The sequence below is a fragment of the Barbus barbus genome (assembly GCF_936440315.1).
Source record: "Barbus barbus genome assembly, chromosome: 48".
Taxonomy (NCBI): domain Eukaryota; kingdom Metazoa; phylum Chordata; class Actinopteri; order Cypriniformes; family Cyprinidae; genus Barbus; species Barbus barbus.
Window position 1 is genome coordinate 23,205,326 of NC_136726.1, and position 14,560 is coordinate 23,219,885.

A 14,560-nucleotide genomic window follows, 5' to 3' on the forward strand; every position below is an offset into this window, starting at 1 on the left:
CACATACACACTCTCATACACAAAGCAAAACATATGAAAACAACGATGCCAACAGTTCCTCCGATATTTTCCTCTTTTTTGATCTTCCATGTCTCTCTATCTATAGTCGATCTGCTAATATCCACTCAAATTGTGCGCTCTCTCTACACTGAAATAAAAAATTGACCTAACTCAAAAAACATAAGGCAACCTATTGCACTCAACTTAAGTTAACTCAACTAGCAGCCGACAACTTAAAAACATTAGTTCATCTAATGAATAAAAGGCAGTTTACTGAGTGTTAAAAGATCTGTCAGAGCAACCAAAGATATTTTAGTTTAGCATATTTGTTTTATTTTTCATTAGCAGCATGTTTAGAGTATTTCTGTTCAGTTCACACAAAAAAAATGAACTGACTTCTTACTAAAAAATTCTTTGTTTATGCTACTTTTTTTGCATTGGTTAGTAGAATTTTTCAAAAGTTGGATTTTTTTTACAGTGTATCATTACAGACACGCCCCTTTACTGCTGATTGGCTGCAAGTGTGTTTTGGGACAGGGTCCGACACTGCGGTCAAAAGCATTCTTAATGCACCCTTAAGGGATTTTTAATCGGAATTTGGCGTTTCCATCACTCGTTCCTCATGCGATACTTCAGAATGCGCATTAAAACAGGGTGATGGAAACAGAAAGACTGAGTATTTTGAAGGTGATTGAGATCTCGTGTTGACTCCCAGTGTTTGTCTCTGTAGAGCACGATGAGTGTGCATCCGGACAGCACAGCTGCGATGAGAACGCTCTGTGTTTCAACACCGTCGGCGGCCACAGCTGCTCCTGCAAACCCGGATACACCGGCAACGGCACCGTCTGCAGAGGTGAGCCCCGCGCCCGTCTGCAGTCACCTGACCCGTCACCTGACCCGTCACATGACCCTCTGTCCTCTCTCTGACCCGCAGCGCTGTGCGACGGCCGCTGTCTAAACGGCGGCTCCTGCGCGTCTCCCAACATCTGCGTGTGTCCGCAGGGCTTCAGCGGGCAGAACTGCGAGGCGGGTAAGATCCAGAGCAAAGCCTGAGAGTGAACTGCAGTTTTGAAGAAGAGTGCTTGATTGTGGCCTTGACTGTGGGAGTAAGAGTGTATTACACAAATATAATACCGATTATTTTACTGACAACATATATTAATAAATAAATATATAATAATAAAAATCATCATCATTATTAATAATAATAATAATAATATGCATATATATATATATATAGTAATAATATTAATACATATTTTTTTAAATATAATTTGTAAATATATTTTTATTAAATATATGTATACAGTTATTTTGGCTGCAAATATATATACATACATATACTACACACACACACGTTTTTTAAGGGAGCCTCTTCTGCTCATAAAGGCTGTATTTATTCATTCAAAACTACAGAAAAAACAGCAATATTGTGAAATCTTATTGTAATTTCTAATATCGGTTTCCTATTTTAATTTATTTGAACATATAATTTATTTCTCTGACTCAGCGCTGTATTTCCAGCATCATTACTGCAGTCTTCAGTGTCACATGATCTTCAGAAATCACAATAATATACTGATTTATTATGAGTGTTGAGACTGTTGTGCTGCTTCATATTGTTTTTTGGAAACTGTGATACTTTTTTCTTTGATTCTTTGATGAACACAAAGTTAAAAAGAGCAGCATTTGTTCAAAATAGAAATCTTTTCTAACAATAGAAGTCTTTACTATGAAATGTATTTGTTTAACACATTCCTCCTGAATAAAAGTATTAATTTCTTTAAAAAAAAGAAAGAAAAATGTAATGACCCCAAACTTTTGAATAGCATTGTATATTGTTTAAATAAATGATGTTCTTTTTAACTTTTTATTAATCAGAGAATCCTAAAAAAAAAAATATCACCCCCCCCCCCCCCCCCCCAAAAAAAATGAAGCAGCACAACGTTTTCAACACTCATAATAAATCAGTATATTATAATGATTTCTGAAGATCATGTGACACTGAAGACTGCAGTAATGATGCTGAAAATACAGCTGCACATCACAGAAATACATTACAGTTTAACACATATTCACAAAGAAAACAGTTATTTTAAATAGTACAAATATTTCACAATATTACTGCTTTTGCTGTATTTTGGATGACATTTGGTGAGCAGAAGATAATTCTTAAAAAAAAAAAAAAAAAAAAAAAAAAAAAATATGCTGAGCAACATACATAGGCCTATATATATTAAAGATCATATTCTTGATTGTGATGTTGCTGAGCATCAACTAAACCAATTTAACCTGTATTATATGTCTAATAAGTTCTTCTTCACTTCACTAGTTTTGGTCTGTATGCTCACATTACTCCAAGTTACCTTCCCTTTATGTGCTTGTTTTTCTTCTGTTTTTTAAAATATGATTATATCTCCCCCACACGCACTCATTTATCTTAATTTGGGACCCGTGCTTTGTTTAGTTTAGTAAATTGAGCATCAATTCCTCCTACAGCGAAAGGGAAACACATCCTCCATCTGCGCGTTAATCATTTCTGTGGATCACAGGCGTCTTTGTTTCCCGTTCCCTCACACATTGGTGTTTATTTCCCGTTCTGTAGTTATTGATCCCCTGGGTAACTGGTTAAGGCTAGAAGGGAGACAGCTGTGGCTACTGGGCATGCGCACATCGATATAGTGTCACTTTTGTCACACTGTACAACAATAATTACTATTTTTGCATTATTGTAAGGGGTAGGGCTGGTGTAGTTGTTAATAAAACACAATGTATAGGTAGAACATTAACTTTCATTGTAACACTGTTGCTCTGGATGGAGACGGATGATGCACGGCTGGTGAACGCACGCTTTTAATGAAAACACGAGAGAGAAGTCTCTGTGGCTTGTGCTTCGTGTCGCAGATTAGCGTTGTTTCTGACACGCCGGTCCCGTGTGGCTCATTTCCAGCAGATGCTGCCTGTTTCTGGACGCTTTTGCAATGAGACACACAGCGCACGTCCCAAACCATCGATCCCATAGAAAGAGCATTTCTGCCCTCGCACTGGCCTTTGATTAAAATCAAATGGCTTTTCTTTCAGGCTTTTCTGTTCGTTTTCTCCTGGAGGATACCAGAGGAAATCAAGCGGATGGGTTTATGGCTTTTTACATGCATAGATGTTGGAATCGTATTTAACAATTTTTCTCAAAACACCAGGGTGTCCGAGACCCCGAAGTGAAAGGTGTTCGAAAGTTCATGCGCTAAACTGTTTCATAAAAATGAAACAAGAGGATGTGTTATATTTTATATCATGAGGCCTCCGGTGCTTTTATGAAACGGTAGTAGATAATAAAACAATTAAGAACACAATTCTCATTTTTTGTTTGGAAAAAAAATCATTAAAAAGTTGAACTACTGTACTTAACTAGAGAAGCAGACTTTGTCAACAAACTCAATGTTTGAAAGCCTTAATAGAAATAGGTTTAAAAAGTCTTTACGTTTAAAGGTGTAAGATAGATAGACAGATAGATAGATAGATAGATAGATAGATAGATAGATAGATAGATAGATAGATAGATAGATAGATAGATAGATAGATAGATAGATAGATAGATAGTTTACACCCCCCTTTCAGAATTAGCTAAATGTTAATTATTTTACCAAAATAAGAGGGATCATACAAAATGCATGTTATTGTTTATTTAGTACTGACCTGAATAATATATTTCACATAAAAGACATTTACATATAGTCCACGAGAGAAAATAGTTGAATTTATACAAATGACCCTGTTCAAAAGTTTACATCCCCTTGATTCTTAATACTGTGTGGTTACCTGAATGATCCACAGCTGTGTTTTGTTTAGTGATGGTTGTTCATGAGTCCCTTGTTTGTCCTGAACAGTTAAACTGCCTGCTGTTCTTCAGAAAAATCCATCTTTCCACACTGAGGACAACTGAGGGACTCATATGCAACTATTACAGAAGGTTCAAATGCTCACTTATGCTCCAGAAGGAAAAAAACACATGCATTAAGAGCCGGGTTCTTTTGAACAGAGTGAAGATGTCTTCATTCTCCTTATTTTGCCTAAATATCATATTTTTTCATTTAGTACTGGCCTTCAGAGGCTTCAGAAGATAGTTACATGTTTTCTTGAAGATCTCTCAAGACTTTTGAGAACCGGATCTTGTTGCCTAGAGTTTTTGCTTCAAAATGATGTGAAAATCAGCTCGTTTAACTGCTCACAGAAAACAATATATTGATTTACATTTTTAATCATAACGGCGAATATGTTGTTTTGTCTGAAAAACAAACCAGATGTGAGAGTAGATTCATGTCGGTGGACTTGAACTTGAACAATAATGTGTATTGATGTGAGGCACTACAGTATGGAAGCCCGTTTCCCCCACGGAATAAAAAGAAAATAAAATTGAAACAATTCTGACTTTTTTTTTCTTGCAATTGCGCGTTTATATCATGCAATTATGAGGAAAAAAAAGTCAGAATTGTGAGATAAAAAGTCCCAATTACCTTTTTTTTTTTTTTATTCAGTGGCGAAAAAGGGCTTCCATACTACAGTGATCTGTCACAACGCATTAAAGAGTATTTATTTCTTTTTAAAAAAAAAAAAAAAAACATTTGAAAGCTGAGGACTTGTTTCATACAGAAGTAACCTGCTCTGACTCGTCTGACTTGTCTGGTGCATTGTCAGTTTCCTCTTTGCTCCATGATGTTTATTTAACTGCGTAACGAAGTCTTTGCGAAGGGTCGATTGAGAGTCATTGTATAATTCACACACCTCTATCTGTTATCAGTGCTTTAGCTGTTTTGAGTCACAATAACACTGAATATCAAAAGTATCGATGTGTGATTTGGAAATGTCCTGCAGCTGGTTTGGACAGGAGCGCTGTGTTTTGTGGTCAGCGATGGGCTCTATTGTGTTTGGGGATTGAAGAGGCGTCTGTGACTGTAATTTTGACGACATGACGTCTGTGCTGTTTGTCTAGTAAACTGTCTGTTGGAAAACAGGCTGATTTTTGATGCCTGCTGAGCAGCCAGAAGCTGAGGCAGTCAAATGAACTAATAAAGGAGCAGAAGCACAGAATAAATGAGGTGCTGCTGTTGATCCTGGATGCTGGAACAGGTTTCCAAATGAAAGCGCACTGGTTTGATGTTCACCTGGAGGCCTGATGTTATTTTTATTCTGCTCAAGCTTCAATCAGTGCGGTTATGAATCAAACGCCATGATGCAGTGAACAACTGACAAACACAAAACACATTAGGCATTAGCAAAAGATACTCTAATGAACTTTAAAATACTTCGTAGAGAATGTTTTTTTAATTAGATGCCAGGTAACAAATATCTTTGTTTACTTTACAGATAAAGAAATGTCTTTTGTTCATCAGGCCGCATTTATTTGATCAAAAATACACAAAATTGTGAAATATTTTTACAATTTCAAACAGCTGTTTTCTGTGTGAATATATGTTAAAGTGTAATGTATTTCTGTGATCTGCAGCTGTATTTTCAGCATCATTACTCCAGTCTTCAGTGTCACATGATCTTCAGAAATCATAATAATATACTGATTTACTGCTCAACAAACATTTCTGATTATTATCAATGTTGAACACAGTTGTGCTGCTCAATATTTTTGTGGAAACTGTGATATATTTTATTTTTCAGGATTCACAGATGAATAGAAAGTTAAAAAAACAGCTTCAAAAAAAAAAAAAATTAGATTTTTTTACTGTGACTCTTCATCAATTAAATGTGTCCTTGCAGAATAAAAGAGTGAAATTCTTAAAAAAATAAAATAAATCTTTGTTAGTTTAGGTCAGCAGGTTTCTGTCACTCTGTATTGTGAGAAACAGGCGTTCACTAGCATCAGAGTTTCAGCTTTGAGGAAAATATTACAGCATAAACAAACACGGATAAAATCATCAAAGTGAGTCAAGAGCGAGAAACAATTATGAACACAAAAGACAAAAGGAAAGATAAAGAAACAGCTCTTTCATGAAAGTTGAAGGTGTTATTAAAGGAAAACAAAGAAACAAACAAACATGACAGAAAATTAACAAGTTTTTCCTGAGCTAAATAAAACTCACAATAAAACTAAAAGTTACAGTTAAAGCAATAGTTCACCCAAAAATGAAAATTTACTGAAACTTTACTCATCCTATCCAAGATGTAGATGAGTTTGTTTCTTCATTAGATTTGAAGAAATGTAGCATTGAAAGTGACAGTGAAAGTGATGTGTGGCCAAGTATGGTGACCCATACTCGGAATTTGTGCTCTGCATTTAACCCATCCAAGTGCACACACACACAGCAGTGAACACACACACAGCAGTGAACACACACACACACACACACAGCAGTGAACACACACATCGTGAACACACACCCGGAGAGCAGTTGGGGTTCAGTGGCACCTCAGTGGCCTTGCTCAAGGGCACCTCAGTCGTGATATTGGTGGTGGAGAGAGCGCTGGGCATTCCACCTACAATTCCTGCCGGACCGGAGACTTGAACTCGCAACCTTTAGGTTACGAGTCCGACTCTCTAACCATTAGGCCACGACTTCCCCATGAATGGGTGCCGTCCAAACAGCTGATAAAAACACCACAATAATCCACACCACTCCAGTCCATCAGTTAATATCTGGAGAAGAAACAAATCCAGCATTAAGATGTTTTTAACTTAAATCCGAGTCCATAATCCCTAATATGCTTCCTTCAGAGAAAAAGCAGTCTGGTCTGAATCAGGAGAGAAATCTGCACAGATCAAAACAGCTCTAAACAAATATGTGGCTGGATTTTGATGTGAGAGACAACAGGAGATTATAAGCATTATTATGGATTATGGACTCGTATTTTTGTTAGAAATGCCTTAAAAGCTTAAATAAATCCAGCATTGTCTTCTCAAAATGTTAACTGATGGACTGGAGTGGTGTGGATTACTGTGATGCTTTTATCAGCAGTTTGGACTCTCATTCTGACGGCACCCATTCAGTTCCATTGCTGAGCAAGTGATGTAATGCTACATTTCTCCAAATCTGATGAACAAACAAACTTGAATGGCACTGAGGGTGAGCACGTTTTCTTTTTTGGATCAACTATTCCTTTAATAAAGAGCAACCAAAACCAAACAAATGAGTTACTATGTTGTCAATGGTGGAAAAATAATTGCATAGTGTGATTTTAGTCAAGTAAATAATATAAATGTTTCTCTAAATAGTCAAAATACTAAGTTACATGGTGATTGGTTAGTTTTATGTGCCCATCTTTTGTAGCGTTTTGTGCAGAAACTGCTACGCTATAGCTCTTATGAACCTCAAATGAACTAGAATCCTCCGTTATATAATCGCTGATCAATAAACATTATAATCAGTTTCATATCACACGACACAAGACGCTCAGGGTTTCCTCAGATAACCGGGACGCTTCAGTCTTCACAAGCCCAGAGAGATACAAGCCGAACGTTTTATACAACTCCTGTGGAGACACGAGAGCAACTCACGAGCGTGCAAAGAGAATCACACTCTCTGAAATAAAAGAGCTGCCGTGTGCGTGCGTGTGTGTGTGTGTGTGTGTGTGTGTGTGTGTGTGGGGTGGGGGGGGGTCTGCTGGGATAAGACTGAACATGAAAATGCTTTCACTCGGCTGCTCTCTTGTCCTCTTCTCTGGCTTTTTACGAATTCTCTCAAGACCATCTGACAAACTAGCAGAGCAGAGACTGACACAGTCAGGATACGGATGATGATTCGAGGGAGAACTTACAGAAAACCCAAAGAATTAAAGGAGGATGTGCAAAATGCACCGAGAAAAAGGACACGCAATTAGCATGCATGCTAAGTGTCGCTGCACTTCAATGATGTCATCCAGTCCATACAGATGCTGTGGAGATGCAGAAGATGCATTATTCACACAAACGCTCTCATGCAATCACATGCTAGATACATTATTCACAATGCACAATTGCACATATATGCAAACACAAACAAATCACAAGTGCAGATTATTAAAAACATGCAATATGCATATTTCACAATGCACACAAAAACAAACAAATCACAAGAACATGTGCATAAATGTGACATGCATTATGCAGAGCATACACAATCACAAACAAATCAAACACTTGCATGTAGATATAAGTGTACATACAGTATGTGCATTATTCACACACATCTGCTCTACACAAAGGCAGCCCATGCATTGCAGTCATACATGTATAGAAACATACTCACATGCACTTTCACAGAGTTCAGGACCGTCTGCAGGTCATCGATGGGTGAACAGACTCCAGTTTGTTGCTGTCAGGAGGAACCAGATGTGCTTTAATGATCTGCAATTAAAAGAGCATCAAATGCATGCAAAGAAACAGAGAAACTTTGTCTTAATTAGCTACATGAAGTCTGGTTACCATTACAGATTATTCTGACTCAGAAACGCCCACTTAAACAGGAAGAGACTATTTGAGTGATGTGTGACATTTGTTTTCATTAACAGTTCATTCAATGTATTTTTAATATATAAAAATATATGTATATTACATATAATATAACATATGTAATTTTAAATTATGGTGTATATAAAATAAAATATATTAAAATTGATTATACATGTGAACGTTCCTCTCCTGCTGACTGTCACAGTCTCTCAGGGAACACGGAGCAAGGAACGAGGAAACGAGGAATTCACAAAACTAGAGTCTAACAAGGTTATCCAACAAGGAGCACAGGCAGGGAAGGCATTCAAGGACTGACAAACACGAACTGAAAGGACTGGGGCTTATAAAGACAGGACAATCAGGAACTAAGAAGAGACACCTGCAATCAAATGAACAATTAACATGAGGAAGAAACTGGGTCACAGAACACATGGGGAGCAAAAACAGAACAAAAACAGTCCAATATCCTGACACTGACTTTGATAATGAATAAACTATGTATTTCTGTGTTAAATATAAAATCATCTAAATTAATATTTAAAAAACAAACATGCTTTTTAAGATTTGGAAAAAGTTAAATAGCATAATTTTAACATATTGTGATATAAAATATATTAAATAAATAGTGCATTAGAAGTTTTCAGAAAAAAAGTTTTTGAAAAATTTTACTTCTTATCACTTTGATTGATTGACAGATTTAATATCTTTATTTTATTATTTAAAGTTTTTGCTATGATGGACTGTACCCCACAAAATTATACTCTCAATGAGCATTTTAGTGTACTTTTCCAGCAAAAATCTAAAAATCCATGAAACAAGAAAAAAAATAAAAATATATATAAATATATAAATTAATTTCTAAAATTCTATACCTGTATGTATATATATATATACAGTATATACCTGTATATAGTGTAATTGTCCAGCAAAAAAAAAAATCCATGAAAAAAGATCAAGAAGGGAAAAATAAATAAAAAAATATATATATATATAATAATTTCTAGAATTAATTCTACTATATGTTATATATATGTTATATGTTATTTTATATCACTCAATAATGAAAACGTTCAAAAACTGTTGTGTTTACTTAGATTTTTACATTTTATGAAAATATGAGTTTCTATGAATATGACTTTTCATACGTGTGTGGCTGCTTACTGGACCAAATCAAAACAGCTTTCACATGAGGAAGAGTGCTAATTAAGGCACTAATGACATTTAGAAGACAGACAGCACTGCAGCTCACTGAGAGATAATGCTGGACGATGGAGGGGATGTGACTGTGTCAGTGGAAATGAATCTGGGTTTCTTGCGTCTGCTGCTCATTAGAGGTCAAGGGTCTACCAGCCGTCGCTCACGGCTCACAAACTGAAGGAGCAAACTCATTTCATCCCCGCTGCAGCGCTTCGTTTGTCTCGGCTCGTTGTTTGCTGAGGTCTTTCTTTCTTTAACGCCCCAAGCGACAAATGAAACCGCTGTCTGCCCGTAAATACGAGTGAGTTCAAATTTCACAACTTGTTACGTTTTCGCTTTGATGTCGTATTTGCGGAGATTGGATTGTAATGTTGCATGAAGTCATTGTGTTCAGAGTGATTGTGTGAGCGGATCCGGCGCAGGAGAAACACACAGACAGAGCACATATACTGCTACAGTAATCACAGCTAGGAGGAATCTGGATTATGTCATCCGATTCTGCACTAATTACGTCTATATTTTAATATTAATATCTGTATTTAAAATGCTTATAGTCAGATTACGTTACTTACTAATTCTGACTTTATATACTAATATTCAGTTCTAATAGTCTGTATTTTAAAATGATTATAGTCAGATTACATTTAAGGAATCTAAAAGTAATCTAAAAAGTAGAATCCATTACATAAAATGAGTAACTTAGATTACATTACTAACTACAATTTTCATTATGTAATCAGTAATCAGTAATAGACTACAATTTGTGAGTAATCTACAACGAGAAATTAATTTTATTCATCAAGGATGCATTAAATTGATCGAAGATGACAGTAGTGTCTTTATAATGTCAAAAGGTTTCTGATTCAAATAAATGCTGTTTTCTGAACTTTCTATTCATCTGTGAATCCTGAAAAATAAAATGTATGACAGTTTCCACAAAAATATTGTGCAGCACAACTGTGTTCAACATTAATAATAATCAGAAATGTTTGTTGATCAGTAAATCAGTATATTATTATGATTTCTGAAGATCATGTGACACTGAAGACTGGAGTAATGATGCTGAAAATAACAGATATTCACAGAGAAAACTGCTATTTTACATTATAATAATATGTCCATATTTTTACTGTATTTTTGATCAAATAAATGCACAGTCTTGGTGAGCAGAAGAGATGTCTTTCAAAAATATCACAACAAATGGAACATTATAGGCCAAAAACCAGTAACTTTACTACTGTTAAACTATAGTAATTGTAAAGTCTTTTTGATGACTTAGTACCAATGTAGTATTTTAGTGGAAACTACAGTTGCCATGGTAAACTGTCATGAGGGTTTTCCCACAATGCACTGCTGGTGTTGGAGCGCGTGGGCTGCTTTCATCTGTATATCCACACACTGCTACAGCGGCCAGGATTCCATGACTTTAGACACACACACACACACAAACACATAGTTAATTAGTGGCGCTTAATTAAGGGCTTTTGTTTGTCACGAGTGGCTCGTTACATGTAAATGGTGCGTCTCAGAGGACGCCGTCACACGCCTTTGTTTGCAGCTCTTGCTACGTTTTTCTCTTTTTTTGTGCTTGTATTTTACAAACTCCTGCCGCTGTTATGTAACTGCTCAGCTGTGCTGTGCGATCATCATAGTGATTTCATAACATTTCAAGCTGCTGCGACGGAGGATCCTGATGTACCGTTTGCAATGTTGTACATATTTCTGAATTATTTATACGTGAGAATGATCAAGAAACATGGCGTAATATGAAACTGGACGGTAAAGCTTGTCAACACACTTGGATGTTGGCTTGAGAAAGCCTGAATGTGTGAAGTAGATTCAGAAGCTTGAAGGTTCTGCGATCTGTAAGACAGTTCTGTTTATATCTCACAATTCTGACCCTGAACTGCAAGACAAACTCAGAATTGCAAGAAAAAACGTAAAAATTGCAAGATATAAACTCGCAAACTGAGTTTGACTCACAATTCGGACCTTTGTCTCGCAATTTTTATATCTCGCAATTCTGATCCTTTTCTATCAAATCTGACTATTTTTACTGAATTCTGACATTTGTCTTGCGATTTTTTTTATATCTCGCAATTTTGCTCATATCTCACAATTCTATTTTCTCACATTTCTCAGAATCCGAAATTCATAGATTAAAAGTCACAATTCTGAGTTTATATCTCGCAATTCTGACACTTTTCTCACAATTCTGTTTATATATTTCAATTCTATTTTCTCTCAATTCTCAGAATTTGCAATTGACAGATAAATGTCCGAATGCATTTCACAATTCTATTTTCTCAATTCTCAATTTATATCTTGCAATTTTGACCTTTTTTCTTGTAAATTTGTTTGCAACTTTATTGAAATTCAATTTTCTCACAACTTTTATATCTCGTATTTCTGACTTCTTTCTCCTAAATCTTTTAATATTTTGCAACTTTGAGTTTATTTCTCACAATTCTGACTATATATCTTGCAATTCTTGCTATTTTCTCACAATTCTGTTTACATCTTGCAATTCTGAATTCATATTTTGGAATTATATTTTCTCGTAATTCTGACTTTTTTCTCATAATTCTGAGTACATATTTTTGAAAAAGTCAGAATTGGGAGATAAAAAGTTGCAATTAACTTTTTTAATTTTTTTATCCCGTGGTGGAAACAAGATTCCATACGCACAAATTTGAATAATTTTTCATGAGGTCGTTAACAGTAAATGCTTTAAAAGAAATCATTACAAACAAGGCGTTATCTAGCGAGTATATTTAGCATCCTGACATCTAGTCTGATATAAATAGCACAAGAAACACAAGCATCCCACATTGATTCAGCGCTTCAACTCCAGCTCTCTCCTTCTTTCTCTTTCCTTTCTTCTCTCCAGCAGCGAGCGGCCAGACGGCTTTTCAATTTCAAAGCCAGTCTGTTCTGCCAACTGCAAACTCTTCTGCTACAAAGAACAAGAACGATTTCAGCATTCTGCAGCAAACAGACGCGGCTGTAAAAAAACCATCCGCTCATCTATTTTCTGCTCATCTCCGGCGGTGTGAGAGCAGCAGAATAGAGGAGTGCGGCATGGCTTTACAACGAGGGGAAACTGGGGACAAAGTTTGAGCTGATAGCCAAAACTTTCCAGTTAGAGTCAGACTCACATTCATGTTCCTGAATGTTCAGGTTGTAGGAGAACACAAGCAAAGGTCAAACCTTTAAGATGATTAATGTGAGCAGGTTTGGCTTGGCTCTCAGATATGAGACTTCATTAATCAAACTTCAGAGAGGAATTGATATACTTCACTATATACTTGTGATCTGAATACCTGAAAACACTTCCTGAAAATCTAAGAAAAAATGTGAAAGAAAAAAAAAAGCATTACCTTGTGCACATTTCTATATAAAATATTGTATTATTTAATACATAATGTTAAATAATAAATTAAACAAGTGATTACTATATCATTATATATTTTCACTTGATGTGCAAATATATTTATATTTAAAAACATTAATATATAACATCATTATATATAATATTAATAATAAATAGTATTATATTACAAAATAGTTTATTAAAATATTATTTATATAACTAATCTTTATTAAAACATTTGTTAAAGTATTTCATATAAATTATATATATTTTTATTTTATTTTATAGATTTTTATAATATCATTATTCATGAATAATATTAATAATAAATTGTATTACATTATAAAATAATTTATTATATATAACTTCTTTATTAAAACATTTGTTAAAGTATTTTATATATTGAGTGTATATTATATTCTTCATAGATTTTTAGCATTTTTTAAAAGTAATAAATATATATTTATTACCTCTTAATGTTAACTTGATATGTGTAAATGTATATACAATTTTTACTATAAACATGTTAATATACAAAAATATGACAAATGTTAAATAAATAATATTGTATTTTTTTAATGTAATTTATTTGTCATAATGCATATATTTATATTGCATATAATAAAATTATATATGCATGCATTTAAGAAGCTATTATCACCTACATCTGTCATAAGTCCATGACTGTCATTGATTTGACTATATTAAATGCATAAATTAATAATGACTTTAAACTATCTTCCCAATTCAGTGAAAAACCAACCAGTTTCTCTCATTCATTGTTTAACGAGTTTCCTGATTCCATCTCTGATATTAATCATAGTCACCAAACACTAGAAGCAATATCAGTTTGATCTACTCATCCTTCAGTCTGCTCTCTGAAAACTCCCAGAAACCCGGTTAAGCTCCTGACGGTCACCTGACCTCAGCGAGATCGCGCTGTGATTGGCCGCCGATGAAGAGTGATTTTCATAATGATCTGAGATCAGCTTTAATCAGAGCAGAGGCTCGTCTCTCCTGTGAGTGTTTAATCGTTGAGAAAACCTCTCTCCACCAGCGTCTGAGTAATAATGGCTTTAATGTCGCCCAGCGTCTAATTTAATATCATTCCACTCATTATGTCTGAATTGCAAAAGCCATTTGTCTGAAGACAGGATTGCTGTTTGGACCAAACACAGTCTGTGTGAATGAAAACACATCCAGATCATATTTCACCCCACAATCATAAGAAACAAAAGAAGAATGATTCTGCATAAAAGAAATGAAAGGTCTATTTTTAGGAGCATTATTGTTTCACCACCAAAACTTTCATTACTGTGTCTGGGGGGATGTTTTGCTTCTGAATTATTTTGTAATTTTCATTATTCTCACTGATAATTCTCATTAGATTCTCATTACTGTAATACAATAGTTTCATAATATATTACTGTAATTTAATTTTTTTATTAAAATAAGCATGAAAGCAATACAACAAATGCTACCGTGATGCATAAATGCTTTAGTTTTAAAAATATACATATAAAATAGAATTTATAGAATTATCATAAAATATATAA

At 34.8% G+C, this 14,560-nt stretch overlaps 1 protein-coding gene across 1 annotated transcript in view; it reads left to right on the forward strand.

Annotated features, from left to right (window-relative positions):
• nell2a (neural EGFL like 2a) overlaps positions 1–14,560 on the forward strand; it is a 108,729-nt gene that overhangs the window by 84,528 nt on the left and 9,641 nt on the right. Inside the window, exons 14-15 of the mRNA XM_079412203.1 lie at positions 731–853; positions 935–1,030. Coding sequence (XP_079268329.1) covers positions 731–853; positions 935–1,030 — 219 coding nt within the window. The remainder of the gene's footprint in view (positions 1–730; positions 854–934; positions 1,031–14,560) is intronic.